This window comes from Misgurnus anguillicaudatus, chromosome 23 (genome assembly GCF_027580225.2).
Source record: "Misgurnus anguillicaudatus chromosome 23, ASM2758022v2, whole genome shotgun sequence".
Classification (NCBI taxonomy): Eukaryota; Metazoa; Chordata; class Actinopteri; order Cypriniformes; family Cobitidae; genus Misgurnus; species Misgurnus anguillicaudatus.
The window spans coordinates 30,893,619-30,920,808 of record NC_073359.2 but is presented as its reverse complement, the minus strand read 5'-3'; the positions used below and the strand labels follow the sequence as shown (position 1 = coordinate 30,920,808).

At 38.9% G+C, this 27,190-nt stretch overlaps 2 protein-coding genes and 1 long non-coding RNA gene across 5 annotated transcripts in view; all 3 read right to left on the bottom strand.

Moving 5' to 3' along the window:
* The window catches only part of LOC141359253 (uncharacterized), a 452,145-nt gene that overhangs the window by 172,190 nt on the left and 252,765 nt on the right, over nucleotides 1-27,190 (bottom strand). The gene's annotated exons all lie outside the window — the stretch shown is intronic.
* Nucleotides 1-27,190, bottom strand: part of LOC129452971 (uncharacterized) — a 132,513-nt gene that overhangs the window by 83,383 nt on the left and 21,940 nt on the right. The gene's annotated exons all lie outside the window — the stretch shown is intronic.
* LOC141359623 (uncharacterized) overlaps nucleotides 439-27,190 on the bottom strand; it is a 31,633-nt gene continuing 4,881 nt past the window's right edge. The window contains exons 4-8 of the mRNA XM_073862362.1: nucleotides 22,321-22,623; nucleotides 21,475-21,780; nucleotides 20,760-21,065; nucleotides 19,323-19,643; nucleotides 439-766 (exon numbers count right to left, since the gene is read on the bottom strand). Of these exons, the coding sequence (XP_073718463.1) occupies nucleotides 696-766; nucleotides 19,323-19,643; nucleotides 20,760-21,065; nucleotides 21,475-21,780; nucleotides 22,321-22,623 (1,307 nt within the window). The 3' untranslated portion in view covers nucleotides 439-695. The remainder of the gene's footprint in view (nucleotides 767-19,322; nucleotides 19,644-20,759; nucleotides 21,066-21,474; nucleotides 21,781-22,320; nucleotides 22,624-27,190) is intronic.

Sequence of the window (27,190 nt, the reverse complement as noted above, 5' to 3'; positions counted from 1 at the left end):
GTAATTATTTTGTTATTAAATGTTTCAGGAAGGATGATTGTATGTGCCCTATTTTTAAGGTATTGAGAAACTAAGGGTGACCGACGTTCAATATTGAAATTTGGTTGAAATAATGTCAGTTAGTGCAAAGGGTTAATAAAATGAATGTTTTATGAACATTTTTTGTCATTTGTGAATCATTCAGTAAAAAGCTGTAAAAACCCATTTTTTGGGTAAAACTGATGAAAAACTAGTATTTAAAAAATGAAACAAAACTAATTGTTAACGTATGAATATGTATAATGTAAATATGTTATTTCAGTTTTCTTTTTCATACATTTGCAAGTTTCTAAAATTCTGTTATCACTTTGTCATGGGGCACGTAGTGTAGATTTATGAGGAAAAAATGTAAACAATTGCAGTATCTCCCAACAGCATTAACAAAATAGAAATATATAATTTATGTTTAAACAAAGGTCAATCAGTTAATCTGTAGGTCAGTGTGAACAACAAATCTGTTGTATCAACTTTAATTATATTGACTTTTATTATATTTATAATATAGTTAGCCTTCTATCAATTTCATGTATTTTAATGACTGAAATGTAAATGGCACACACAGGTGGATTGTTTAAACTCAATGATATGAGTGTGATGTTATAAGTGATGTGATGCTGATGTGTTTGTAATGATGATGATGTTACATTAGAGGATAATCACTGCTGCTGACTCTTATTATTCAACAACGGATCCATCTCTACCGTCACTGAATCCCCTTTTTTGGAAGCTGTAAGAAACAGAGATGAGAGATAAAATTAAAAGTTGTTTAGAGAGGAAGCAGCAGATTATATCAGGGGAGGATCATGGAGTCGATTTTGAGGAGGTCTTGTCGCTCTTTACTTTCTTAGACTTGCACCTTTTCCGTTGCGTCTCTTTCTCATCTTTCTAAACAAAGATGTGTGTACTGTGACTCAGTTTGTGAGCTAACGTCGCATCAAACTATATCACTCCAGCTGCACACGCGTCACTGATATAAACGCAAGTAAACTTAAACTTTATAACAACTAACAGCATTATGTGCGGGAACTAGAGATGCGCGGTTGGCGGTTACAGCCGCGGACTCCGCGGATAAACCGCGGATCGGGCGGATGACGTGACGAAAAATAATATTTTAATTAAATTCGGGCGGGTGGCGGATCGACTGCTTGTTATTAGCTTTGTTCTTCAAAGCATGCGACCTTAAAGGTGAGCATATGTCTATCAAGGTGGCAGGCTCAGAAGTTCACGAAGAGAACTGAAATGAGACGGTCTAGCCTTAGAGGACCCATAATTTGGGTCACCTGTTGCACGCGCCCCCAGTAGCGCCCATCGCGCCTGTCAGCAATAAACAGCGGAGACATTTCTGACTTATTAAAATAAATATGTAATCAGAAAAATATGAATTTATTTTAGAAAATATGATACATTGATGTAGATTAAACTATTCAACAACAGTATATCAAATAATCAACCTTAGAAATATACGCAACATAAACCGAATAATATTAACACAAAACATAACTTATAATACTAAAACAGTGACAAGAAAAAGTCTTCTAAATACACTTTTATTTAATAAAGGTTTTAATTGTTTGGGATAGCCTCGGCTGTTAAGGATCCATTCGTTCTATCATTAACAGCGCGGAGAAATGAGGACGCATTTTGACACAGCTCTTATCAACCCCGGCGAAGGAGGTACGTGGCAAACTCAAAAAAATTAGAATTAAAAACAAAGGAAATAAAAGGTCAGAAAAGGGTTGCCTGGAATAAGTTTTACAAAGTGGTAAATCAGGATGACACCAGTGCAGACTATGTAATTTGTGCGTTTAATTTAGGCTATTTATTTATTTATTTTTGTCCCATGTCATGTGCGCCGATCAGAGACTGGTCTTTATGATTTAAAAAGAAAGCATTCAAGTGAACAGTACTAAACGAACTTGAAGCAAAAATAAATTTCAGCAAATGCAAAATTCAATCAAACATAGTAAGAGGTGAAGTATAGCTTTAGCCTACAGAAATGCTTATTGCATTAATTTTTAAATGTTTGCGAGGTCCGTGCACGTCCTTCGCTAGCTAAACGAGCATTAAATATTAATGACGTTGAGTTTATTGTTTTTATTAATTTATATTCACAAAACTTATCAACAAAACATCTATTAAAATTAAGAGACAAATTATCTGAAACGAAATTCATTTTAAAGTAGAAAACAAAAAATTAAATTAAACTCGAAAATAATGTCTGACCCATTACAATTCTCCCTTCATATTGGCCTTTACAATGCCCTATATGGCGTTTAAAATTACGGTCTATCTTTCGTAATAAGCTAACTAAAATTAAACAAAACATAAACACATTACAATAATATTCAAACCCAACAATACTCAAACATAAATATAAAATAGACATTATCTATGATGATACATGTTAAAACAATCCGATATAGCGTGTATAATAGCTGGTTGGTAGATGTTTACTATTTTTGTCAAAACCTCCGTTGCAAACATCCATTTACCTGAATAAAATAATTTTTACTTTGAAAATGATGCGCTGTCACGTTAACATCAGCTGTTCGTTTACATAAGACTCCATCTACATTTACACTCAGCGCAACGTCTGAGTTCTCAAACTAAAACAGGGTCTGCAGCGTTGACGAACGAATCGAGTTTATGAGGGTCGAAAACGGTGATGTAGTGTAGATGAAAGGCATAAACGTAGCAAAAGTAACGCGTTTTAAAGGATAAACACATTATTGTAAACATAGCCTGAGTTCACTGCTTATATTCTAGGGCTTTCTAGTCTCGCGGCTGTCATCAGCAGCGGCTGTCATCAGCAGCGCCTTGCATCGCCCAGTCAGCGGATGGCGGGCGGGTGCGGTTTTGATAACTGGTCAGAAACGTTGGTGCGGATGGATGGCGGACGGATGATGAGTTTTGTGATGCGGTTGCGGATGAAATAAAAGCCCATCCGCGCATCTCTAGCGGGAACTCCTTTCTTTATTTGGCGGCACAGTTTCTTGCGCACGTTTAAGAGACTTCTGCATGCCAGAGACTCAGCTGCTCGAGCACAGAGAGAGCGAGCACGCGCGAAAGAGAGAGACCTGCACCTCACTAGTGCTTATTATGAAATTTCAGAAATTACTCTTTCATTTGTTGGTGGATTATTTCCAGTTTCTCTGTCACACTCAGTCTAACATGCAGCGATGCCAAGTTGACAACACACACTTAGTTACATATCGCGGAATAGAAAAATATGTTACGTCTGACATTTTATTTCAAGGTAACCATGGACCAATCAGCAGCAATGTAACGTGCAATTAGAGTGATTGACAGAAAACCTGACAAGTTACAAAACAATATGACCTTTTCAGCTCATCATGAACGCAAACATGGGAGGCCCCTGAACTTGGGAGGCCCCTGGGCTTCAGCCCAGGTGCATTAAGGCGGCCTTGTTTATGCCGATCTGCACTACTTCCTGAACTTCAGCCAGCTCCTTGTTTCCTGTCTGCCATTATTGGACAAACTGATTAATCCAGGTGTGCCTGACCTCAGTAGTCACAACAACAATAATCAGACACACCTGGATTAATCAGTTTGTCCAACAAAGGCAGACAGGAAACAAGAAGCTGGGCATAAAGCCTATTATGTGAGGGTTTGTATGCATGTTGTTGTGATTCATATTATACAGAATTACAAACATATATGTATAGGGAGTGGCAGTACTGGATCAAGTAGTAAATGGTTTAATGATGTTTTACAAACTCAAGGCTGTTAAAGCAACACTATGTAGTTTTTTTACCTTTAAATAATGTCTCTAAAATTATTTCAGTGATAGAACAACTTTTAACTGGACAAATTGTACTGTTGCTCCAACCTGAGCAGCCTCCTAGCTGCTACAAGCACACTCTGAAAGTGGCAGTGGAGGGTAGGAAACACAGCCCCGCCCCATCCCCCTGCCTGCAGAAGAGTGTCTGATACCAGGCACTGTTGCGCTTTTCAACCACATGGGGGAGATGTAAGTCATTTTTATATGGAAACTACATAGTGTTGCTTTAAGTCATTTAGAACTGAAAAGTGTAATAACTACAGCAACAAAAAGGGTCAAGAGGTCAAACATCATCTTAGAGTCATATAGCCAATAACATAGAAGCTGAAATTACATGTACCAAAAAAACCACACAACATAATCTACAATTTATCTGATTTAAAATGAAAGTGTGAAGTAATATCATACTGAACTCACAGACTTTGATATTCTGACTGGAGTACAGATGTTAATTATTATTACACTGAGATATTTAAGTTACTCACCTGTGACAGACACTCTGAATCTCTTGTATGAAGTTTCTCCACCTTTAATGATCTTCAGTTTGTAAACTCCATCATGTTCTTCAGTGATGTCTTTAATGTTGAGATCTCCAGTCAGACGATTCAGACTCAGTTTATTTCTGAATAGACTTTTATCATTATAAGATGTAATCAAGATCAGGTTTGCAGGATTGACTACAGCTATGACAGTTTCTCCAAATCTCCACTCTATCAGATCACCTTTCTGTATGTCATTAACTTCAGTTTTTAGCTTGACAGATTCTCCCTTATACACTTGCAATGTTTTTATTTCATCTGTAACAGCAGCAGACAGAAAGACAGAAATGAAATCAATTCAAATCATTTAATGCTTATAAACATCAGCTCATATTCTCATAAATTAATTTTTATTTATTAACTCAATCTTTCAGATTATTTATCAGTATATAAATCTACTAATGGCTTAATTTAAGCTATCATTCATTTAGTTGTCAATTATAAAACTGACCAAATATCTGAAATGAAGGATGAACCTAGTTCACGTGTTGTCAAAGTTTCTGTTCCAACTGTTTTAAATTTGAATGATAAAAGCTTTATCTGCAGTTAAAATCAGGTTTAAACAGAAGATAATTCAGAGTTAAACACAGTATGAAAATCTCCACTGTAAGTTAAAGGTCATAAAACACTTTCACATAGGGTGCGTTCACACGACAAAATTTCGGGAGTGACAACCGTATTTACTTACAGGTGTGAGTCTGAAAGTGTCCTGTTCAGACAGCAAATTAAAGACACAAATAGAACACTGCCTGTATGAACAAGCAACCGACCTCAAACCCGTATGCTAGTTACACGCCGCGCCTGTAACCATAGTGACGGACGAAAATATTTAAAAAGTATTATTTATGCAATGGGCAAAACTTTATTTATGTAATTAAAAGAAACAGCTGGCTGGTGTAACGCTTACCACTGTGCAGAGAAAAATAAACAATGGTGGTTCCTTATTAAAGTTTTAATTTCCAAAATGAATGAACATAAAATCAGTTTCAGCAAATGCACGTTTTACCAAAGCAGATATATCCAATACAAAAGTAATCATAATGACTTGTGAAGCAAATCGATCTGTTTTTGCAAGAAATTGAACTTTAAATAAAGCATTAACGCAGCCAAATAGGAAGTGCGCTTACGCTCCAGCTCTGTATGTGGCGCAGAGAGTATGGTTTACCAACCGCAGGCAAAACCAGACTCTTAGCGCAACCTAAAGAGCGGGAGTGTAAAAAGCGCACTTTATATGTTGCCACAGTTCTGTATGGACGCTAATAATGTTGTAAATAACGTTCAATATCCTGCAAAAACCCACCGATTTGCTTCACAAGCAGCAAAAAATGTCACCAGGAGTCATGGAGATTACTTTTGTATTGGATATATCTGCTTTTTGACCTCTCAAAGTGACGCATCTTTTGCCTTGCATTATATGAATCACAGATGTTTTTTTTGTGCAAAATATCTTCTTTATTGCTTCACTGAAGATAAAAGGTGAGTAAATAAACAGCTAATTTTTATATCCCTTTTATTATACACTTAACATTATATTAATCGTCCACTTAAAGTTTAAACTTTATATATCTCACTTACTGGGCTGCACGCAATTTTATGCGTAATGTAATATGTTCTGTGGCGTCTATGAAGGTAATATAATATCACATAAACCTTATGGAGCAATTCTGCTGCGTAGTTTGCAGTCATTTTCATGCACTGCAACGTTATCTTAACACAAAGAGCAACGAATGATGTGACAGACAACTGGTTGTCCAGTGCGATTCCGTTCACATGCCACAGTTTCTCTGTAAATACGGTCGTGAAACCCGAAAAGTTACGGGTGTGAGGTCGGTTATAGAATGCGGTTGTCAAACCCGTAAATAACCAAACTGCGTGTGAACTGAACCGTCTTAAGGACTCAAATACGGGTTTGACAACCGTATTATGGTACCGTGTGAACGCAGCCATACAGTATAGGCCTTTATCACAGTGCGTGTGTCGTCATGATGAAAAAAAAGTAGCGATAACTGACTGACCGTCTAGTCTGTAGCAATGGTGAGCACAGCAAGAGATTGTTTTTGTGTTCCTAAATGTTCTAATAATTCCACCAAACAGCCGGATCTCAGTTTCCATTCTTTCCCAACTAATGAAGAAGCGAAGAATAGGATTCATGCTATTTGGCGAGATATAGGCAAAAGTTTAGCTGCACTCTCAGAAAGGATGTGTTAATTTTAACACATTGTTTTGTGTTAAACTATTTAACACATTATGGGTTATTTTAACACGTTGTGTGTCATTTCGTGTCGATTGTGAGCTTAAATAAATGAAATGGACAACACAAGATGTGTTAGAACGACACAAAGTGTGTTATTCCAAAAATAACACAGAGATGTGTTAAGTTAGGGACAACACACTAGATGTGTTGTCCTTGACTAGACACAAGATGTGTTAATTTAACACATTCATTTTAAGAGTGTGTTTCAAAAGGTAGATAACCGACTTCTGGTTTGTTGCAGCAATGGAGGTGCAAAGGTTTTCAATATCATTGTGGGATCACCCTCAAATCTCCAATAATTATACGATTGTGAAAAATCATTAACAAACAAAAGTATCCAAACTTGAGAAGGGATATAAATTCTTCTATGAAAACTACATCTTTAATTATAAAAATAAGTAAGTTTAATTTTAACGTTTGTTTATTCTCTCGACATGGCTAACATGAACTTACAAAGACGCAAAGCGATACAACCTTTTCAGGATGAACTGTAGTGAGATCCAGTTAAAGGACACATGCATTTGTTTTTGTTTATAGTTACTACAGTTGTATAGCGTGTTAGACTGCTGTTGCAACAATTTATGTTAATGTTTTGTTTTGTATTCTAATTTTAAACAGTACATAATGTATAATGTTTTATTTATTTAGATTTAAAGGGAAATTCTTCATTCTTTGGAACATTCATCTTTATTGAAAGTGCTGTAAATGTAACATTTGGTGCCTATTTGACTGAAAAAAGACAGAACGTGACTTTAAGGGGCATTTGTATAAAAGACAACAACTAGACTGTATACAAACGTGTCCACCACACAATATATTTACTCCACAGACGTGCTTTGGCTCAGCACCTGTGCTCGTGAGCCGAAACGCGTCTGTGAAACAAACACGCCCGTACGCAAAGTACAATATCGTGATCTGATGCAGAAATTTTGTCCAGAAAGAGAGTATAGGCACTACTAGTCCGTCCCAGCTTGAGTAAGTCCGGGCTCCTCTACGCAGCAGAGGTCCAAGGCTGCGGCCTCCTCCGCGTGCTTCTCGCGCAGCTGCCTTCTGTTCCTCCATCTGCTGCAGCTCTTTGCTGTATTGTGGCTTATGAAGTTAGCCACAAACAGCGGATTAGAGCATCACGCTTGCGAAATCACCCTCTTCCATATCATACTGATTACCTTCCGCTATTATTGTGACACGAAGTCTGGCTCACTTCACAGCGTCCGTTAGCTTATTTTACAAAAAGATGGGAGCTCTATCGTGTATGTCCATGTATTTTCGTAAGTCCCACCCACTGATCTGTAATAGGTCTGTAGCGTAAGTGGGTCCCACCCATAGCCCCCCTCATCACCCATTGCCCCCCTCTTGTTATGATTTCGGTCTTATTGGCTGCTTTGTCTTTGTTTCACTATGTTTTGTGTTTTTGTTTTGACAGCTCCACACGTGCGCGTCTTCCACCTGGTGATCTCATTACCTCTGACTTCTCTCACCTGCGACCCGCACCTGATTCTCATTATTGTCCCATCCGGTTTGATTTAAATTCCCCTCGTTTCCTTTGTTCATTGCAAGTTCGTCTTTGTATGTGCCTGCCCGCTAGCTTGTCTAGTTCTAGTCTTGTCTGTATCTGTTTATCGTATTGAATTATTCACCGAGCCCTCTGCTGCCTTGCCTCTTAGATTTCACTATCCTGCCGTCAGTCTCTCCCGATTGGAGTGTCAACTACCATCCAGCTAAGGACTCACAGTCTGTGGTTTCTCCGAGCGCCGCAACACCCCTTGCGCTGTCCAGCCGCAGTGCGCTTTCGGGCGCGTAATTCTGCGCTTTTCTCGGACCGCTGCAGTGCGCTGTCCAGCACGGACTCTGCTGAAGATCTGACCGCCTCTCTCTCTCTCTCCCACCAGGATTCCTTCTCTGTGCCCTGCGAGGATTTCAGCAAGTGTATTCCAAGTGGATGTCCTTCAGTGTTTCCCACTTTGTGACTTTTGCATTTACACACACACACACACACACACATTATTACATGAAGACATTGTTGTTTGTTTATTTTCTACACATACCCACTGATACTGATTTATTCATTAAAACCCTCTGCATCGGGATCCTTGACTTTTGTGGTTCTTGACAGGCCGTGACACCTCTGGAATGAGTGTTTGTAGTCTTACACCCTCGACAGAGATAAGCACTTTCTTCTTTCAACAACGCAAAATGACAATTTTTACATCATTGAAAGAAGGAAGTGGAACACTGAAATCTGTATTTCTCCCGTCTCAGGGGAAACTGGCGGAATGATGCATGACCATTCAAAAACATGACTGTGTTTCTACAAAGCTTAATGCAAACGGGTGAAGTGTTCCTTTAAGCAACACTATGCAGTTTTTCACCTTTAAATAATGTCTCTAAAATTATTTCAGTGATAGAACAACTTTTAACTGGACAAATTGTATTGTTGCTGCAACCTGAGCAGCCTCCTAGCTGCTACAAGCACACTCTGAAAGTGGCGGTGGAGGGTAGGAAACACCGCCCCGCCCCTCCCCCTGGCTGCAGAAGAGTGTCTGATACCAGGCACTGTTGCGCTTCTCAACCACATGGGGGAGCTGTAAGTCATTTTTAAATGGAAACTACATAGTGTTGCTTTAAAGTCGATGAGAATCCTCCTGTCGTCAGTACTTTCTGCTGTTCCTGTGTGGACTCAGGTTTTAACGGTCAAGCAAACCTAAAGAAAAGCCACAAATTCTACTTTGCAAGTTCAGGGAGAGCTTGCAGTAACAGGACTGAGTTGGTGTGATTGTATAACAAATACCAAAACAGATGTAACCATTGAGGGCATCTGGAGAGATGACAGTTTAATTGTCTTGATAAGAGACAAAGTAGACTTATTTTTCCCTAATATATACACAAATGTGTATTTTAACTTAACAAAGTTAAGAGTTGTTAAACAAAGACTGATGGTGATTGATTGTTTATGAAATGTATGCAATAATTTACTCGGCATCCTAGATGTACAGTTCATGATGCCTGGGGTGTATATATATGTGTTTTATACAAAATCCTCTTTTACATCAATTGGGTCCTGGTATTTAGCCATTAAACAGTAGTTTGCCCATATTGGTTTACTGTGCCTGTCAGTGTGAGAGGAATGTCAAGATGTGGTTTTCTTTAATTCGTTGAATGTCTCATTACTTGTTTTTGAGAACACTCACCCAGTTGTATAACTCCACGTTTCAGGTGTTTACTATTGGCTGTTGACGAGTAGTCAGATTCTTACGTGGAGTGTTGTCTGCATAACTGTTACATATGTACTACCTTTAAAAATGACTAAACTTTTGCCTTCATCCCGCTGAATAGCATGAGTCCACCTTTTCTTGTCTTCTTCATCATTTGGTAAAGAATGGAAACTGAGATCCGACTGTTTAGTAGAACTATTAGAACATTTATGAACGCAAAAACAATCCCTTGCTGTACCCGCCGCCATTGCTACAGACTAGACCGGTTATCGCTACTATTTTTCTTGGAAAGTGACGACACGCACACTCTGATAAAGGCCTATACTGTCAACAGAGTACAGATGATAATAAAATCATTATTACACTGAAAGTTACTCACCTCTGACAAACACATTGAACGTCCTGTCTGATGTTTTTCCATTTCTGATGATCTTCAGTTTATAAAATCCTTTATGTTTTACTCTGATGTCTTTGATGTTGAGATCTCCAGTCTGAGGATTCAGATCCAGTTTATCTCTGAATAGATCATCATCACCATCATATGTACTGAAGATATTGTTGGCAGGATTGATTTCAGCTATGAGAGTTTCTTTAAATCTCCACTCTATCACATCATCTCTCTTTATGTCTTTAACTTTAGTCTCCAGATGAACAGATTCTCCCTCATACACTTGCAATGGTTTTATTTCACCTGTAACTGCAGACAACAGAAACAGAAAGACAGAAATGAAATCAATTCAGGTGATTTTCATCTATTAAGTGTCTTATTTACTGATTATAAACATCAGCTCATAAATGAATAAATTCTCATAAATGAATTTCTGTTTATTAACTCAATCTTTCAGATTCTCTATCAGTATATAAATCTAAACACAACTATAACATCTAGATGATGAATTTTATGAATCTCCTAACAGTTAATTTAATGGATAAATGACTTCAATAAAATATCAGTTGTTCAATATTGGTGGTAGTAATTCACTATAATATTCAGTCAGTGTTTAACTGTTTATATAAGATATTTGTGAAGTAGTTGTCAATTATAAAACCGACAATTAGAAAACTAACATAACCTGTCTTAACAATTATAGGCCTGTTCCACTCACTTCTGTTGTCATGAAAATCTTTGAACACCTAGTCTGTAGGTCCCTGTCACACATCATGCTAGACCCTCACCAATTTGCCTACAGGGTAAATAGGGGAGTGGGTGATGCAGTCTCACTTTGCACACATTTCATTTTACAACATCTTGATACTAAGTCCACCTATGCCCGTGTACTGTTCATTGATTTTAGCTCAGCTTTCAACACCATCCTGCCTGTCAAACTGTACAATTTTCTCCTTTCCATGGGAGCTAATCCCTCACTCTGTCAGTGTTTACTCAACTTCCTATCTTGTGTAGTGGAGGACTTTTATTATGCTTTTATTTTCATATTATTATGTTTTATTTTTCATCCTATTTTTCATTTTTTAATTACAATCATAAGCTCATAAAGTGTGATTCATATGGAGATCATGTTTTTCTGCTAACGTACAGAATTATGCTCTTTCTGTCTTTTGAGCAAAGTACAATGTCCAAGGACTTAAACATCATGTACTGAGAACAAGACATACGTTTTATGATTTCACTAGATTTGTGTTTAACTGTTCATGTTCTTAATCACTGACAAATTGAAGCTTATCTTCTAAATGACGTAGAAACTGATGACTACACATGTTTCAGCATCTTACTATAAATATGTGTTCAACCTTGTAATCGGGGCTCTTAGGTTTTTAAACTTCTAGCACCATGGGGGTGAGAGCCTATTCTGCAGAATATATAAAATTCAGACAAAGAAAATTCTGTCGACAGTGTGTCTGTGAGATCCTTGACTTTGACTCCTAGTGAGTATTATTTGATGCGGCTAAAATTCCACGACAATAATGGCGACGAGGATGCGGATTCCACAGCTGAAGACTCCAGAAGGTTTGGGAGAGACTGACTGATCACCCCTGAGACAAGAGGTCTCGGGCTCCGTACCCCAGGCCTAAGGGAAGGGAGAGTCTCAACCATTTCTGAAGTCAAAGCTGACGGAATCTGGAAAAGAACCGTTGTGGTGGCATCTGAATAGATAATACGGTAAGCGTTATTTCGTTCGTGACCATGGGTCAGGGTAATTCGAAAGGGAGTACAAAGTCAATGGATCTGGAAAATGGCGTGTATGCTCGAGTGATCAAATCAAAGGGCACGGGGGCGTTGGAAAGCGTAAAATCTGGGAGAAAAGGTATGATTTTCCTCCTAAAGGAAAACTAAGTGAGAAAGCACTCACTTTATTAAGGGAAAAAATCATTGCGGATGGCAGAGAAATGAGAGCACCGAGTAAGATAAAGACCAAGGACGAACTGACTCAGACTAAGTCAGAGCTAAACATTAAGCATAATGTTTTCCTACATCAGGAAACTTATCATTACATGATGAACCTAACTTTCTGTTTTTTTCCTCCTCCATATGCACCTGCACGTACCCCACCTGGGGTACATTTCTCTTATACAAAGGTACCTCTTCTAGACGATGATCTCCAACCCCCTCCAAGAAGACTCCCACAACCACCCGCACAAGAAGCATTACCAAGAATACAAACTGCACCCCCGCCAGCACAAGAACTACCACCTGTGAGCTAAACTCACCAATCCTCCTCGACAGCACTTTGGAAGAGGAGGAAGTCCAGATAAAAACATCAACACAGGAGAGGTAACATCCTGGGAATCCTACCTAAAGCAAATGTTCCTCGGGGGACTTCAGCCTGAAATTCCAACGAAGGTGAAGCAAACCTGCATCGGATGGGAATCAGGAAAGCTGAGTGAGGTCATTACACATTCTCTACATGCTGAATGCCTGCATGACGAAGAAAAACGAAAGAAGCAGAGAAAGGCCGATCAACAACTATCTTCAGCTTTTGTCAAGATAGGCGAATGGGGCCAGCAACAGCGTTATCAGCTCAGTTTCCTTACACAAGGACATCGTTTTCCAGGAGAACTGGCAGCAGAAAGAACGAGAGAAGAGGATTGCAAAGCAGTGGCCGGAAAATCCAAAAGAAATAGTTTGCTGGCATTGCGGACAGAAAGGACACTTGAAAAACCAATTTTTCCAATTCCTGAAATCTCAAGAGACACTGGAATCCCAAGCGGGCGCGGGAAACTTTGCGGGGTGTAAAGAAAAAGGGGACTGAAGCCAGGAGGGGGAAAGAGAGAATCAGACGGAAGGGGGTAAGTCCAATCTTGTTTTTTCTGCGGTTTAAATGCCATATTATCTGCTTGCTGATTCTGATTTTTCTGATGTGTATGATAGGGAAAGACACGCTCTGTGCAACGAAGAACTTGCTTTGCTTGAAATTGGTCGAGAGGCATACTCAAAATTGCCTCTCGAAGAAATAATGGTTGAGGGACAGGCCCTGTTGTTTATGGTAGACTCTGGCGTGACTCATTCTGTCATACGCAAAGATGAATTCCCATTTGTCACCTTGAGTGGGCAGTTTAACTCATCTATGAGTGCTACGGGGCATATAGTGAGGGAAGAATTTACTGCTCCACTCTGTTGTATGCATGACGGTAACGAGTTTATGCATATGTTCCTCTTATCTGACGCGTGTCCGGTAAACCTCATGGGGAGGGATTTGATGTGTTAAATTAATGCTAGCATCTTATGTAACAACCAAGGCCTGAGTATTTCTTGTTGGGATCCCAGAATGTTGTCTATGTGTGTGTCTATGTTAAATGTGTATGAATGGGCCTTTCAAAGTGAAAAATTGTTTGCGGAAGGGAAGATAAGATTGCCACAGACCAGCGAGGTCATTCCAGCTGATAACATGCATTGTACAGCTCATGTTGCTGAGGCAACAGAGAGAGAGTGGGAAGAGAAATGGTTCTCTGTAGAAACAGAAGGTTTGACAATAACCCACATATGCTGGAATGACTCTTGTGTGTGGCACTCGTTAAAATTGACAGAAAAACAAGAACAAATTTTTGATGTTGAAAATTCAGTACCCCATGTTTCCATTGCAAAAAATACCAGTCAGCCATGGGAAAAAGCAGGTGAATTTGCAAAGGCCTGCAGCGAGGCTGTTGATTGGGAAATGTTGTCAGAAAACGTGCAGTTCTCAGAGCAGATAACAGCACACAGGAGAAGTTGTGTTTCTTTTTTTCATTGCTGAGAGAGAGAGAGTTATAATACAGGAAGCTGTTTCTGCAGATTCAAATTTACAAAACATTTTGCCAGCACACATGACGTGTGCTAGCATTGATTTACCGCAAGAGGTTCTTGACAAAGTACCTGACTACCTGTGGGCTAAAGATAAATATGATGTGGGTTTGATTAAAGGGTGTGAACCAGTAGTTATCACCCCAAAGAGTGATTACAGACCATGCAAACCTCAATACCCTCTGAAAAGGGAGGCGCTTGAGGGAATAAGGCCAGTATTTGAGGCCTTATTGGAGAAAGGGATAATTGTTCCCTGCCCAAACTCACCTGTGAGAACACCCATTTTTCCTGTACAAAAGGTCAGAGATGCAGGTCAGCCCACAGAGTGGAGGTTTGTTCAAGACCTCCAAGCAGTAAATGCTGCGGTGCAGGTAAGGGCACCAAACGTGCCGAACCCTTACACAATTCTCTCACAGATACCAGCTGACGGCCAGTGGTTTTCTGTAGTGGATATTTCAAATGCATCTTTCAGTTTCCTGTCCATCCTGATAGCCAGTTTTGGTTTACTTTTACATTTGAGGGGTACAGCGAGAGCCCCACGATTTACAACTCTGCATTGCATTGTTCATTACAGAAACTTGTGTTGGATGATGATGTTGCTTTATTGCAGTACGTGGATGACCTCTTGGTGGCGGCACCGACTCAGCAGTCGTGCACAGACAACACCATACGGTTGCTCACTCATCTAGCTGAGGAGGGCCACAAGGTCAACCCCAAGAAGGTACAGTGCTCTGTCCAGAAAGTAACCTTTCTAGGACACGAAATTACACCAATGGGTAAGTCTCTCTCTCCAAAGAGAATAGAGGCGATAGCTAACATACCAAAACCCATTACAAAGAAACAAGTAATGTCATTTTTGGGTATGACATCTTATTGCAGGACTTTTATTGCTAATTATTCTGAGATGCAACAACCATTGCATGACATGATTTATGAGAAACCTTTGGCACCATCAGAGAAGGTAAAGTAAACAGAGAAGGCTGAAAGGGCATTTGTGGAACTAAAACAGACATTACAGCAGGCACCCACTTTGGGGCTGCCAGATCAAAAAAAAAAAAAAAAAAATCCTTTTATTCAAACTGTGAATGAAAGAAATGGCTGTATGACATCTGTTTTGTTGCAAGAACATGGTGACAAGTTGAGACCAGTTGCATATTTTTCAGGTCGTCTTGATGCGGTGGCCAGGGGCCTACCGGGATGTCTCAGGGCAGTGGCAGCTGCAGAGAAAGCAGTACAAGCCAGCAGTGAGTTTGTGGGTTACGCGCAGCTGCGTCTGTTGGTTTCCTCACTCTGTGTCTCACATACTGCTTGAACAGCGCACATCTCACTTGTCTGCAGCAATGTGGCTGCGTTATTCCTGTGCATTGTTACAAATGTCTTATGTCACAGTTGAAATATGTACAGTTCTGAACCCGGCGACATTGTTACCTACACCTGATGAAGGTACACCATATTGTTGTTTGTCTGCCCCACGGGAAGTATGTACACCAAGGCCTGACCTTGCTGACACACCCATACCTGATTGCACCCCCACATATTATGTGGATGGTTCCTCTTCCAGAGATGACAGAGGCATAAATAGGATGGGGTGGACAGTTGTGTCTGACTTTGAAATAGTGAAATCCGGATGCTTACCACCTCACAAATCTGCACAGGTGGCTGAATTGCATGCACTAACCCAAGCTTGTAAAATTGCTACTAATCAATCTATAACCATTTACATTGACTGCTTGTTTCTCTTTTAGAGGAAATTTTACTCCTTTCTCAAATAGCTGTGTGTAAAGCACACACCAACGGACAGGACGTGATCTCCAGAGGAAACGCACGCCCGGATGTGCAAAACCAGCATCGCTCATGACTAATAACACAAACTTTTCTCTTACACAGATCTCCCAAGGAAATGAAGCTGAGACAGCACAGGAGTAATTAATAAGAATGCAAACTTTTTCTCTTTAAACAGAAATAGCTCTATGGAAATCGTGTGGAGCTACCAAAACTCCTGAAGGGATTTGGATGGGTCCAAATCAAAAACCTTGCTTACCTAAACACTTTTATTCCCATTTTGCTAGGTTGACACATGACTTAGACCACGTGTCCAAAGGAGGAATGCTGACAGCCATGGCACAAAATTGTTTCACAAAGGGTTTTTCTCCTGTAGCACAGAGACATTGTGAAAACTGTCATATATGTCTGGGTAATAATGTTGCAAGAGGGGTAAAAACTGCACCTATGGGGCATCCCATTCCTGAGGGACCATTCACACATGTAATGATGGATTACATTGAATTGACACCAGCAGAAGGTAAACGTTACTGTTTGGTGATGACAGACATGTTTTCGAAGTGGACTGAAGCCACGCCCACCAAACATGCAGACAGTGCTGGGGTGACAAAAATGTTGTTGAAAGACATTATTCCTAGATGGGGAATCCCAAACAAAATTTCCAGTGACAGTGGAGCACACTTCACTGCTCAAGTGGTGAAAGATGTGGGTAAATTTTTGCAAATCAATTTGACCAATCACTGTGCCTACCATCCACAAAGTGGAGGTGCAGTGGAAAAAGAGAATGGCACCATCAAGGCAAAACTAAGCAAAATGTGTGAAGAAACAAAATTGAATTGGGTTCAGTGCTTACCATTGGTACTCATGTACATGAGAATGAGGGTCAGAGACCGAACAAAATTGTCCCCATTTGAAATATTTTTTGGTAGACCACCACATAAGGGGTGGGAGCCACACAGGGCGACAGGTGATACCCTTCAAAATGAAAATGACATGTTGCAGTATTGTATTTCTATGCCTTCTATCTTTCAAAATATCTCAAAACAGGTTAAAGTAGCCCTACCACGCCCCGCAGAGGGACTGCTGCACAACATCAAACCAGGAGATTACGTGGTGGTAAAGAACCTCAGGAGGAAATTCTGGAAAGCAGATGGTGGGATGGGCCCTATCAGGTTCTGCTGACAACTCATACCGCCGTAAAGATTGCAGAGCGTGCCACGTGGGTGCACGCTTGCCCATTGCCGAAGGGCTGGTGCTGGAATCCAAGGGGTGATCCAAAGGGAGGACAACTAACCGACTGCGTGGTGTGGTGCTACCATACCCGAATCTACAGAGGGAATTAATCATCAAGGGCTCACGACCCCAACTCTAACTGTGCTCAACATCTTCACCACAAATCCAAAGGAATTAATCATCAAGGGCACACGACCCCAACTCTAACTGTGCTCAGGGCTCACGACCCCAACTCTAACTGTGCTCAATCCAGGAATCATCAAGGGCTCACGACCCCAACTATAACTGTGCTCAATTTCTTCAAGAAAACGAACTATTTTTCTTCTTTCAAAAATGAGGTTCATAATCATACTATGTGTGTGTGCATTTTTGCTTTTGCAACTGCACAGAACTATATGTACACTATGGTTAAGGGTAATAACCAGAGCTACGTAACGATGACAGTAAATGAAGTTATGAATAAATCATAAAAAGGGAGGAGTGTAGTGGAGGACTTTTATTATGCTTTTATTTTCATATTATTATGTTTTATTTTTCATCCTATTTTTCATTTTTTAATTACAATCATAAGCTCATAAAGTGTGATTCATATGGAGATCATGTTTTTCTGCTAACGTACAGAATTATGCTCTTTCTGTCTTTTGAGCAAAGTACAATGTCCAAGGACTTAAACATCATGTACTGAGAACAAGACATACGTTTTATGATTTCACTAGATTTGTGTTTAACTGTTCATGTTCTTAATCACTGACAAATTGAAGCTTATCTTCTAAATGACGTAGAAACTGATGACTACACATGTTTCAGCATCTTACTATAAATGTGTGTTCAACCTTGTAATCGGGGCTCTTAGGTTTTTAAACTTCTAGCACCATGGGGGTGAGAGCCTATTCTGCAGAATATATAAAATTCTGTCGACAGTGTGTCTGTGAGATCCTTGACTTTGACTCCTAGTGAGTATTATTTGATGCGGCTAAAATTCCACGACACTTGCACACACAATATATTAAAATCCAGAACAATGCGTCATCACCCAGGGTTCTAAATATACTGGTGCCCCACAAGGGTGTCTTTTCACCTCTGTTATTTTCTCTTTACACACCAACAATTGTACATCAAATTCTGCATCTGTCAAACTGCAAAGTTTGCAGAAAAAAACACTGTTATAGGCCTCATACACAACGGGGGGAATCTTCCTATCGGAGTGAGGTCGAACAGCTGGTGCAGTGGTGTGTAGACAATAACCTAATCCTCAATACACCCAAAACCAAAGAACTCATAGTTGAAAAGAGCAGGCCAGCATCTCCATTAATGGCCAAGTAGTGGAGTGGGTCCACTCCTTCTGTTTCTTAGGCATCACGATCCATCAGTTCCTAACATGGAACCTGAACACCAGTCTCATTATTTCCAAAGCCCATAAGAGATTACACTTCCTCCCTCAACGGAGGAAATTTAGGGTCAGTCAAGCAGGCATGATCCACTTCTATTGGGCTACCATCGAAAGCGTGCTCACCTTCTCTATCCTGGTTTGGTATGGTAGTGCCACCAACCGGGACAAACAACAGCTTGAGGGGGTAGTACACAGGGCCTCTAAAATCATTGGTTGTAGTCTGCCTACAATACAACATTCAGAAATTTCAGGAAAGCCAAAAACATCATCTCTGACCCCTCCCATCCACACTCTTACCATCAGGGAGAAGGTACAGTAGTATCACATGTAAAACATCATGCTTTAGGAACAGTACCCATCTACAAGCTGTTCGGCACCTGAACATGCACTAAGCACTTTATGGTTTACTTTATAACCTTTAGAACCTGGTCTACCTCTCTTGCACTTATCGCACGACTGAACTTACTGCTGCATTGTCTATAACCATGCATTTTTCTAGGCGTGTTAAGTGTTGTTACTTCCTGTTATTTATTTATTTTTTTGTGCCTTTTTGTCTTTGTTTTGTTATATGGTTTTGTCATGGTTGTGTGAAACATGTGAGCATACCAAAGAACATTCCTGTCAATTGTATTACTATATTGTTGAAATGGCTATAATAAACTTGATCTGCAGTTAAATCAGGTTTAAACAGAAGATAAGTCAGAGTTAAACACAGTGTGAAAATCTCCACTGTAAGTTAATAGTCATAAATCCCTCTTACATCTACAGTATACTGTCAACAGAGTACAGATGATCATAAAATCATTATTACACTCAAACATTTCAGTTACTCACCTCTGACAAACACTCTGAATCTCTTGTATGATGTTTTTCCACCACTGATGATCTTCAGTTTATAAACTCCAGTGTGTTCCTCTCTGAAGTCATTGATGGTGAGATCTCCAGTCTGATAATTCAGCTTCAGTTTATCTCTGAATAGATTATTATCATATGTACTGAAGATATTGTTTGCAGGATTGATTTTAGCTATGAGAGTTTTATCATCTCCAAATGTCCACTCTATCACATCATCTGTCTTTATTTCAGTAAGAGTATTCTTCAGTGTGTAAGACTTCCCCTCATTCACTGAGACTTTCTCCATTTTACCTGCATAAGCTGCACATATAAAGAAACAGAACAGAAACGCAGAACAATTATTTGCTTTATTTCTGTCAGATGTCTTATTTCCTTATTATAAACACAGCTCAGATTCTCATAATAAACTTGATCTCATGATCACATGATGTCAACCTCTCAGACTGTCTTTCATAATACTGTATGCAGTCAAAAGCTGTGACTTTCCAGATCAGTGAATGTTTAACATAAATCAGTCTCAGGTCAGAATCCACTTTCAAATGAGTTGATAAACATTCAGTCAGTGTGATAAACTGTAGTTTATATTAAGAAATTAATAATGTGGTTCTCACTTATGACTGGATTAATGTTTTATAAAACAGATGAAGTATCTGAAATAAAGGTCAAATATCAGTATGTCATCAGTATAACACCACAGTGTGTACTACACTAAACATGGTGTTTTACTGCATCTGTGTTGCTGTGAGGTCAACAGGTGTATGTTGTCTAGAAGTCAAATGGGAACACAAGAAAAATATAGCACATACATATATTTCACATGAGGGGATTTTACATTGCACTTAAAGGTATAGCTGAAGATTCTCTTTTTCTGGTTTATCATCAAGACTATTGGTCATCCCAGCGTTCAATCATTCTGATGATGTGTTGACGTAAGGCCGTCATACGTGCTCGTCCCTAGGTTCGCTTTCTGCACATACGCATTTTCAGGTGTATATGTGTGGTGGGCTACGCCTTCAGCCATTCATTAAAGCTTGCGTTCTCCGTGTGTTTTTTCAAAATGTCTAAGGGTCGGAAGAGAAAAAGTGTCTACGGATTGCATGACAAGAAGAGAAAGGACTATGAAGAAAGAAACAAGACCAGAGTGTTTTCGGCTTTGGGAATGAAAAGAACACAACTCCTCCATACAATCTCTCGGGGTAACTTATCTAGTGTCGGATTTACAAACGCCGAGGGCGTTAATGCTTGTCGGACGTACTCACATAGTAACGGTTGCTGTGATGTGTGATTGGACAATGGCCGTTTTGGGGGAGGGGCCGGCGAAAGGTCAATTCACGTGTCTGATATTCAAGTACTTTCCAAGACTTTCAAGAAACATAGGAGCCCTGATTATTACACTGAAATATTTCAGTTACTCACCTCTGACAAACACACTGAATCTCTTGTATGAGATTTCTCCATCTCTGATGATCTTCAGTTTATAAACTCCAGTGTGTTCCTCTCTGATGTCTTTGATGTTGAGATCTCCAGTCTGAGGATTCAGATTCAGTTTATCTCTGAATAGATCATCATTATATGTAGTGGGGCTTTTGTTTGCAGGATTGATTTCAGCTATCAGAGTTTCATTAAATCTCCACTCTATCTTCTCAACTCTCTTTATGTCTTTAACTTCAGTCTTCAGATCAACAGATTCCCACTCATCCACCTGCAATGGTTTTATTTCATCTCTGACAGCAGCAGACAGAAACAGAAAGAAAGAAATTAAATTAATTCAGATTATTTTATCTATTAAGTGTCTTATTTACTGATTATAAGCATCAGCTCATATTCTCATAAATGAATTTCTGTTTATTAACTCAATCTTTCAGATTCTCTATCAGTATATAAATATAAACACAACTATAACATCTAAATGATAAATTTTATGAATCTCTTAACAATGTGAATTCATCTAATGGATAAATGACTTTAATAAAATATCAGGTTGATCAATATTAGTTATAATAATTATTCAGTCAGTGTGTTTAATTGTTTACATAACATACCAATGATGTGATGTATGATCAAATCAATGTTATAAAACCAACCAAATTTATTTGAAGGATGCATAGAGTTCACATGTGTTGTTACTCACCTCTGACAATCACAACTGATCTCTTGTATGATGTTTTTCCTCCTCTGATGATCTTCAGTGTATAATCTCCTTCATGTTTCTGTCTGATGTCATTGATGTTGAGATCTCCAGTCTGAGGATTCAGATTCAGTTTATCTCTGAATAGATCATCATCATATGTACTGGGGCTATTGTTTGCAGGATTGATTTCAGCTATGAGAGTTTCATTAAATCTCCACTCTATCTTCTCAACTCTCTGTATGTCAGTAACTTCAGTCTTCAGATCAACAGATTCTCCCTCATACACTTGCAATGGTTTTATTTTATCTGTAACATCAGCAGACAGAAACAGAAACACAGAAATGAAATCAATTCAGGTGATGATCATCTATTAAGTGTCTTATTTGATTATAAACATGAAGAGTTTCGTTGCAAAACGAGATAAATCCATTTTTTAACATTTTTGTCAAAACATGTTTATTATTATGTTATTATTTAGTTTTATGGTGCTACTTAGCTGTATTTTTTAAGTTTTGAAGGTTTAAATCAAAACAAACCAACTGCAGTTGCATTGAAATTAATTGGAATGCACAATTAAAAAGCAAGATTTCTGAACAATTAAAAAAACGGTGGTTATCTCGTTTTGCAACGAAACTCTTCACATATTCTCATAAATTAATTTCTGTTAATTATCTTAATCTTTCAGATTCTTTATCAGTAGACAAGGCAAGTTTATTTGTTTAGCACATTTCATACACAGAGGTAATTCAAATGTCTGATTCACGTGTCTGATATTCAAGTACTTTCCAAGACTTTCAAGAAACATAGGAGCCGTGATTATTACACTGAAAGATTTCAGTTACTCACCTCTGACAAACACACTGAATCTCTTGTATGATGTTTTTCCTCCTCTGGTGATCTTCAGTTTATAAACTCCAGTGTGTTCCCCTCTGATGTCATTGATGTTGAGATCTCCAGTCTGATGATTCAGATTCAGATTATCTCTGAATAGATCATCATTAGGTGTAGTGGGGCTTTGGTTTGCTGGATTGATTTCAGCTATGTGAGTTTCTCCAAATCTCCACTCTATCTTCTCAATTTTCTGTATGTCAGTTTCAGTCTTCAGGTTGACAGATTCTCCCTCATACACTTCCAATGTTTTTATTTCATCTGTAACAGCAGCAGACAGAAACACAGAAATGAAAACAATTCTGTAAAAAACAAAGTTGATTTTCATCTATTTAGGGTGGGTTGCACCAACAAGGATTAAATTAAGAGCTAATCTAGGGTTTGTTGATCTCAGTTTAATTTTAATTCGAGTTGTGTTGCACCACTTAAATTTAAACACAGATTAACAAATCTTCGATTAAAACTTTAAACTGTATTAAACCCTTCATCTGCGATTTATTTTGTCCGCCATGTTGAATTTTTCGGTAGAGTTAGGTCCGAGTCCACCTTTGTCGAGTACGAGTCAAGACCAAGTCCTTAAACATCAAGTCCGAGTCCAAGTCCAAAAGGGTCCGAGTTGGACTTAAGTCCGAGTTCTTAAAGGCCGAGTCCAAGTCGAGTCCGCCCGAGTCCAGAAAGTAATTAAATAAAATAAAAAAAGATACACAATTTGTATAGTAAATTGTTACTTTCTATTAATACTTTAACCTTTCAACCCATTAAACCAATGGCAATATAAAAAAGTCATAAAAATACCTCTATTGCATCTTGTCATTGCCATTGAACATTTTTATTTTATGTCTTTTCCTATCAAAAATGATTTCAAAGAAAAGAAAGGGATAGAGGTATTTTCTTTTTACCAGATGTCTTGCAAATAAATTCTCTATGATTTTCGTAAGCAAAACAAATTATTGCTGACTTTGAGGACATCATAGATGTGTGTGATGTGTGTGTTTGTCTGCACGGATGCGACTGGCTGCTGCCTGCCAGTGTGTTGCAGTAAAGTAACGCACTATCTAGTAGTTAATCAAGTGTTTAAACGTACATCATAAACAGATCTCTCTTCTAAAAAAATACATTGCTAGAAGGGGAAAAAGTCTTCTGTATGTGCGGTTCAGAAAATGACAGAGGCACAAGGTTTGCTGACTAGTGTTGCCTGATCTTGCACTTAAAAAACAGTGAACAAGAAAAATCCAATAATAAACCGCAATAAATCTAAATGCTTTACTTCAAAGAGCAAAATATTGGGACCGGCACCTTCACACTTTATTAACACCAAAAACTTGATCGCTTCATGAGCCAAAAGTCATAAACGGTTAAGCGCCAAAACGGTATTTACATTCAAAAAGGCCGAGGACCTGGCAACACTGCAAGACCGCGCGCTGTGAAGCAGCCTCACAAAAGAAGCGTACAAACACAACAAGACAGAGGTTTATTGCAAAACACAATGCTGTTAGATTATTTTGGTCAAAGCTGGTAGTGATAAGCACGCGAGACGGCAGCACGTTGCTATGGTTATTTCTGTGTCAATCATCACATTTTCGGGAGTGAGTCGTGTTCTGTACAGACATGAAACGAACATTTAGGGGATTCACTCCCTTATTTAAATGCGGTTGTCACTCCCGAAAGTTTGCAGTGTGTACGAGAGACTGAGACATTAATTAATTTCTCATCTCAAGTTTATGCTGGTTTTATTGTTACACATGACGCAGACTCGACTGTACTCGGGATATTTTCCGAGTCCAAAATGTCCAAGTCCGTGTCAAGTCCGAGTACAAATTCACCCGAGTGCGTGACAAGTCCGAGTTCATTCAAAATTGGACTCGAGTCTGGACTCGACTCCGAGTCCAAGTTCGAGTACCCCAACTCTATTTTTCGGTGTAATTAAACAGCAACAATGTTGACATTGTCATTCAAAAAGGAAATAAACAGTTTAAGCAAGCAAAGGTAATGCAATTTTTGTATTATAAATCACATACAACGGTAGGTAATCTAAAGGTCTGAATCCAATAAAAAAATTTGACAATCTTTTAAAACAATTGTATTGATATATCAGGAAATATTGTGACAGGAAATATCGCAAAGCTCAGATATTGTGATATAATGAACAAGATGTGTCGACACATTTGTCATGAAGCGCCACCGTGTGTCCGTTCATTCACTGCCCTTCGTCTGAATGGAGCACGTGTGACAGAGGAGAAGCACATACGAGCATCGGTAGCTGTCACCGGTGCTGTTAATAATCTTTTTGAGCCACCAAACTCACTTTGTTGAGACATTATAATAAACGCATCTTTGACTAGTGCCACCACGCTCGCAGTATGTGTTTCTAATCATTTAGACAGACATTTAATTGTAAAAAAACATATTTAAACCTCCTCATATGCAAGTTTAAAGTTAATCCCTTACTGAGATTTAAAACAGAGTTTAAAGTAACCGAGCAACAGGATTAAAGATAATCGAGATTTACTGTAAGATTTAAACCTGGATCAAAATGACAGTTTAAATTTAAACCTGTTTATTTATTTAAACAGCTCAGCGCCGCGCAGAGTCGCGTCCAGGACAACTCAGAGATATTGTAAACCGGAAGTGCACATTAAATAGCGTGAGCTTCGTCAGATAGCGTCTACTTCAAAATGTAAAATATACGTTAGCAGTCAATGTTAATCGTTAATGATTTGGGACAAATATGATGTTATTTAATGTTAACCTATGTGAGTGGCGCTCTGGGATTGGGATTTGAACAACTTCCTGAGTCACAGCTGGGCGGCGCAGACAGGCGCCACCTGGCGGCGCCGGTGTGCGTATACTCATATACTCATAGAAAACAATGTGTTCGATTTTTTTTAGAACGGCGCGGCGCTGAGCTGCGCGGCCGGTGTGCGATCCCCTAAAGTGTCTTATTTACTGATTATAAACATCAGCTCATATTCTCATAAATGAATGTTGGTTAATTATTTCATCCTTTCAGATTCTCTATCAGTATATGCAAGGCAAGGCAAGTTTATTTGTATAGCACATTTCATACACAGAGGTAATTCAAAGAGCTTTACATAGAGATGAGAAAACAATCTAAGAGAACAAAATCTGTAAAAACAAGAGACATATAAAAATCCCAATAAAAACAAAAATAAAAGGAAATAAAAGTAATTTTAATAAAAACAAATGTGCTGTTTAAAATGTGCTACAAAGAATAAAACTAAAGTGACTTGAGTTAAGAGTACAGTCAGTGTGAAGCAGCACAGTGCTCATTCAGTAAATGCGGAGTTAAACAGATGTGTTTTTAATCTAGATTTATAAGTGTTTTTATCTAGAATGAAAGTTCTAGATAAAAATGAAAGTTGATGTTATGAACAAATGAAAGTTGAACAAATATGATGTTATTTAACGTTAAACTATGTGAGTGGTGCTCTGTGGCATGGCAAGGATTTGAGCAGCGTCCAGAGTCACAGCGGAGAGCTGCTGTCAGAGGCCGCCGGTGTGTGTTCATTTATAGAAAATATTGTGTTCGATTTTTAGATACATGGGGCGGCATGACGCTTCTCGTCCGGTGTGCGACCCCCTTAAGGGAGAAACAAAAAAGGTTTTGTGGTATAGGTTTGTTTGATAGTTTGCAAATTTAGTGTTTCATTAAGTGCTTTCATTTAGTGATGTCTGCCCACAGATCTACTTCTACTTTTATGTGTAGTGTTGAGGTGTACGATGTGTTGTTTCTCCACCCTTCAATTATTTGCAAATAAAGAAAAAACTTTGTCTAAAAATATTTTTGTAATAGTTTGTATATTGTTTGCTCTGTATGGGAACTTAATGTAAGTGATGAACTTCTTTAGTTGTGCTTGTTTACAGACATAATAACTTAAAGGGCGTTTTGCAGGTAAAATTTTTCAACGAATTTGTGCAATTTGCTTGTTGATAATAAACATTTAAACTGTTATCCATTGTATTTTATGTTGTTGGGTATCACAAAACCCGAAAAAGTATGAAAAAGTACAGCAATTTGCAATGATTCTGCTTTCCCTCACAACGCACTGTATGACGTCACGCTGGGGAGAGAATTGACCAAAGCCGCCTTGAGAGCATTGAGAATGACTATAGAAAGACGAGTAAAGTACAGTTCTGATAGCGCAGATAATAGATAAATACATACATACATACATACATACATACATACATACATAGATAGATAGATACATTTATAGATAGATAGATAGATAAGATAGATAGACAGATAGATAGACAGACAGACAGATGGATAGGCTAGTATAGAGAGATAGGCAGACAGCCAGATAGCATAAGGTTAGCATATCTTCGTGTAGAAAGTAAACAAACAATTAACATACTCGTGCATGCTGGCTTGAGGGGGTCCATGATCCTGCCTGAAATGGGTGTAACTTTATGCGATCTTCAGCACAAACGGTTTTGGCAGCATGTCTCTAATCCTGGAAGGTGAGTGAAGCACGTCACGTCTGTTCGCGGGAACCAGCGACCCAAACGCACTCACTTTCTTACAGCCAGTAACGGAATGGCAATCGAGAAAGTCGGGACTTTCACGGGCCGATCTGATAATAGTTATACATTTCGAGTTATATTAGCAACACCGTCTGGCGGCGTGATGTGCCCCGGTTCCCGCAGCCCGCATGGTCAAACTGTGCAGGCAGCCTCTCTGCTCAATAAAGTATATAAAAGTGCTCAACCTGTTCGGCAGGTCCAAACATGTACAGGATTTATAAAAATACGGTGATCAATGAGCGGTTCCTCCTCAAATGGCTTAGCCTGTCGTGATGTAAAA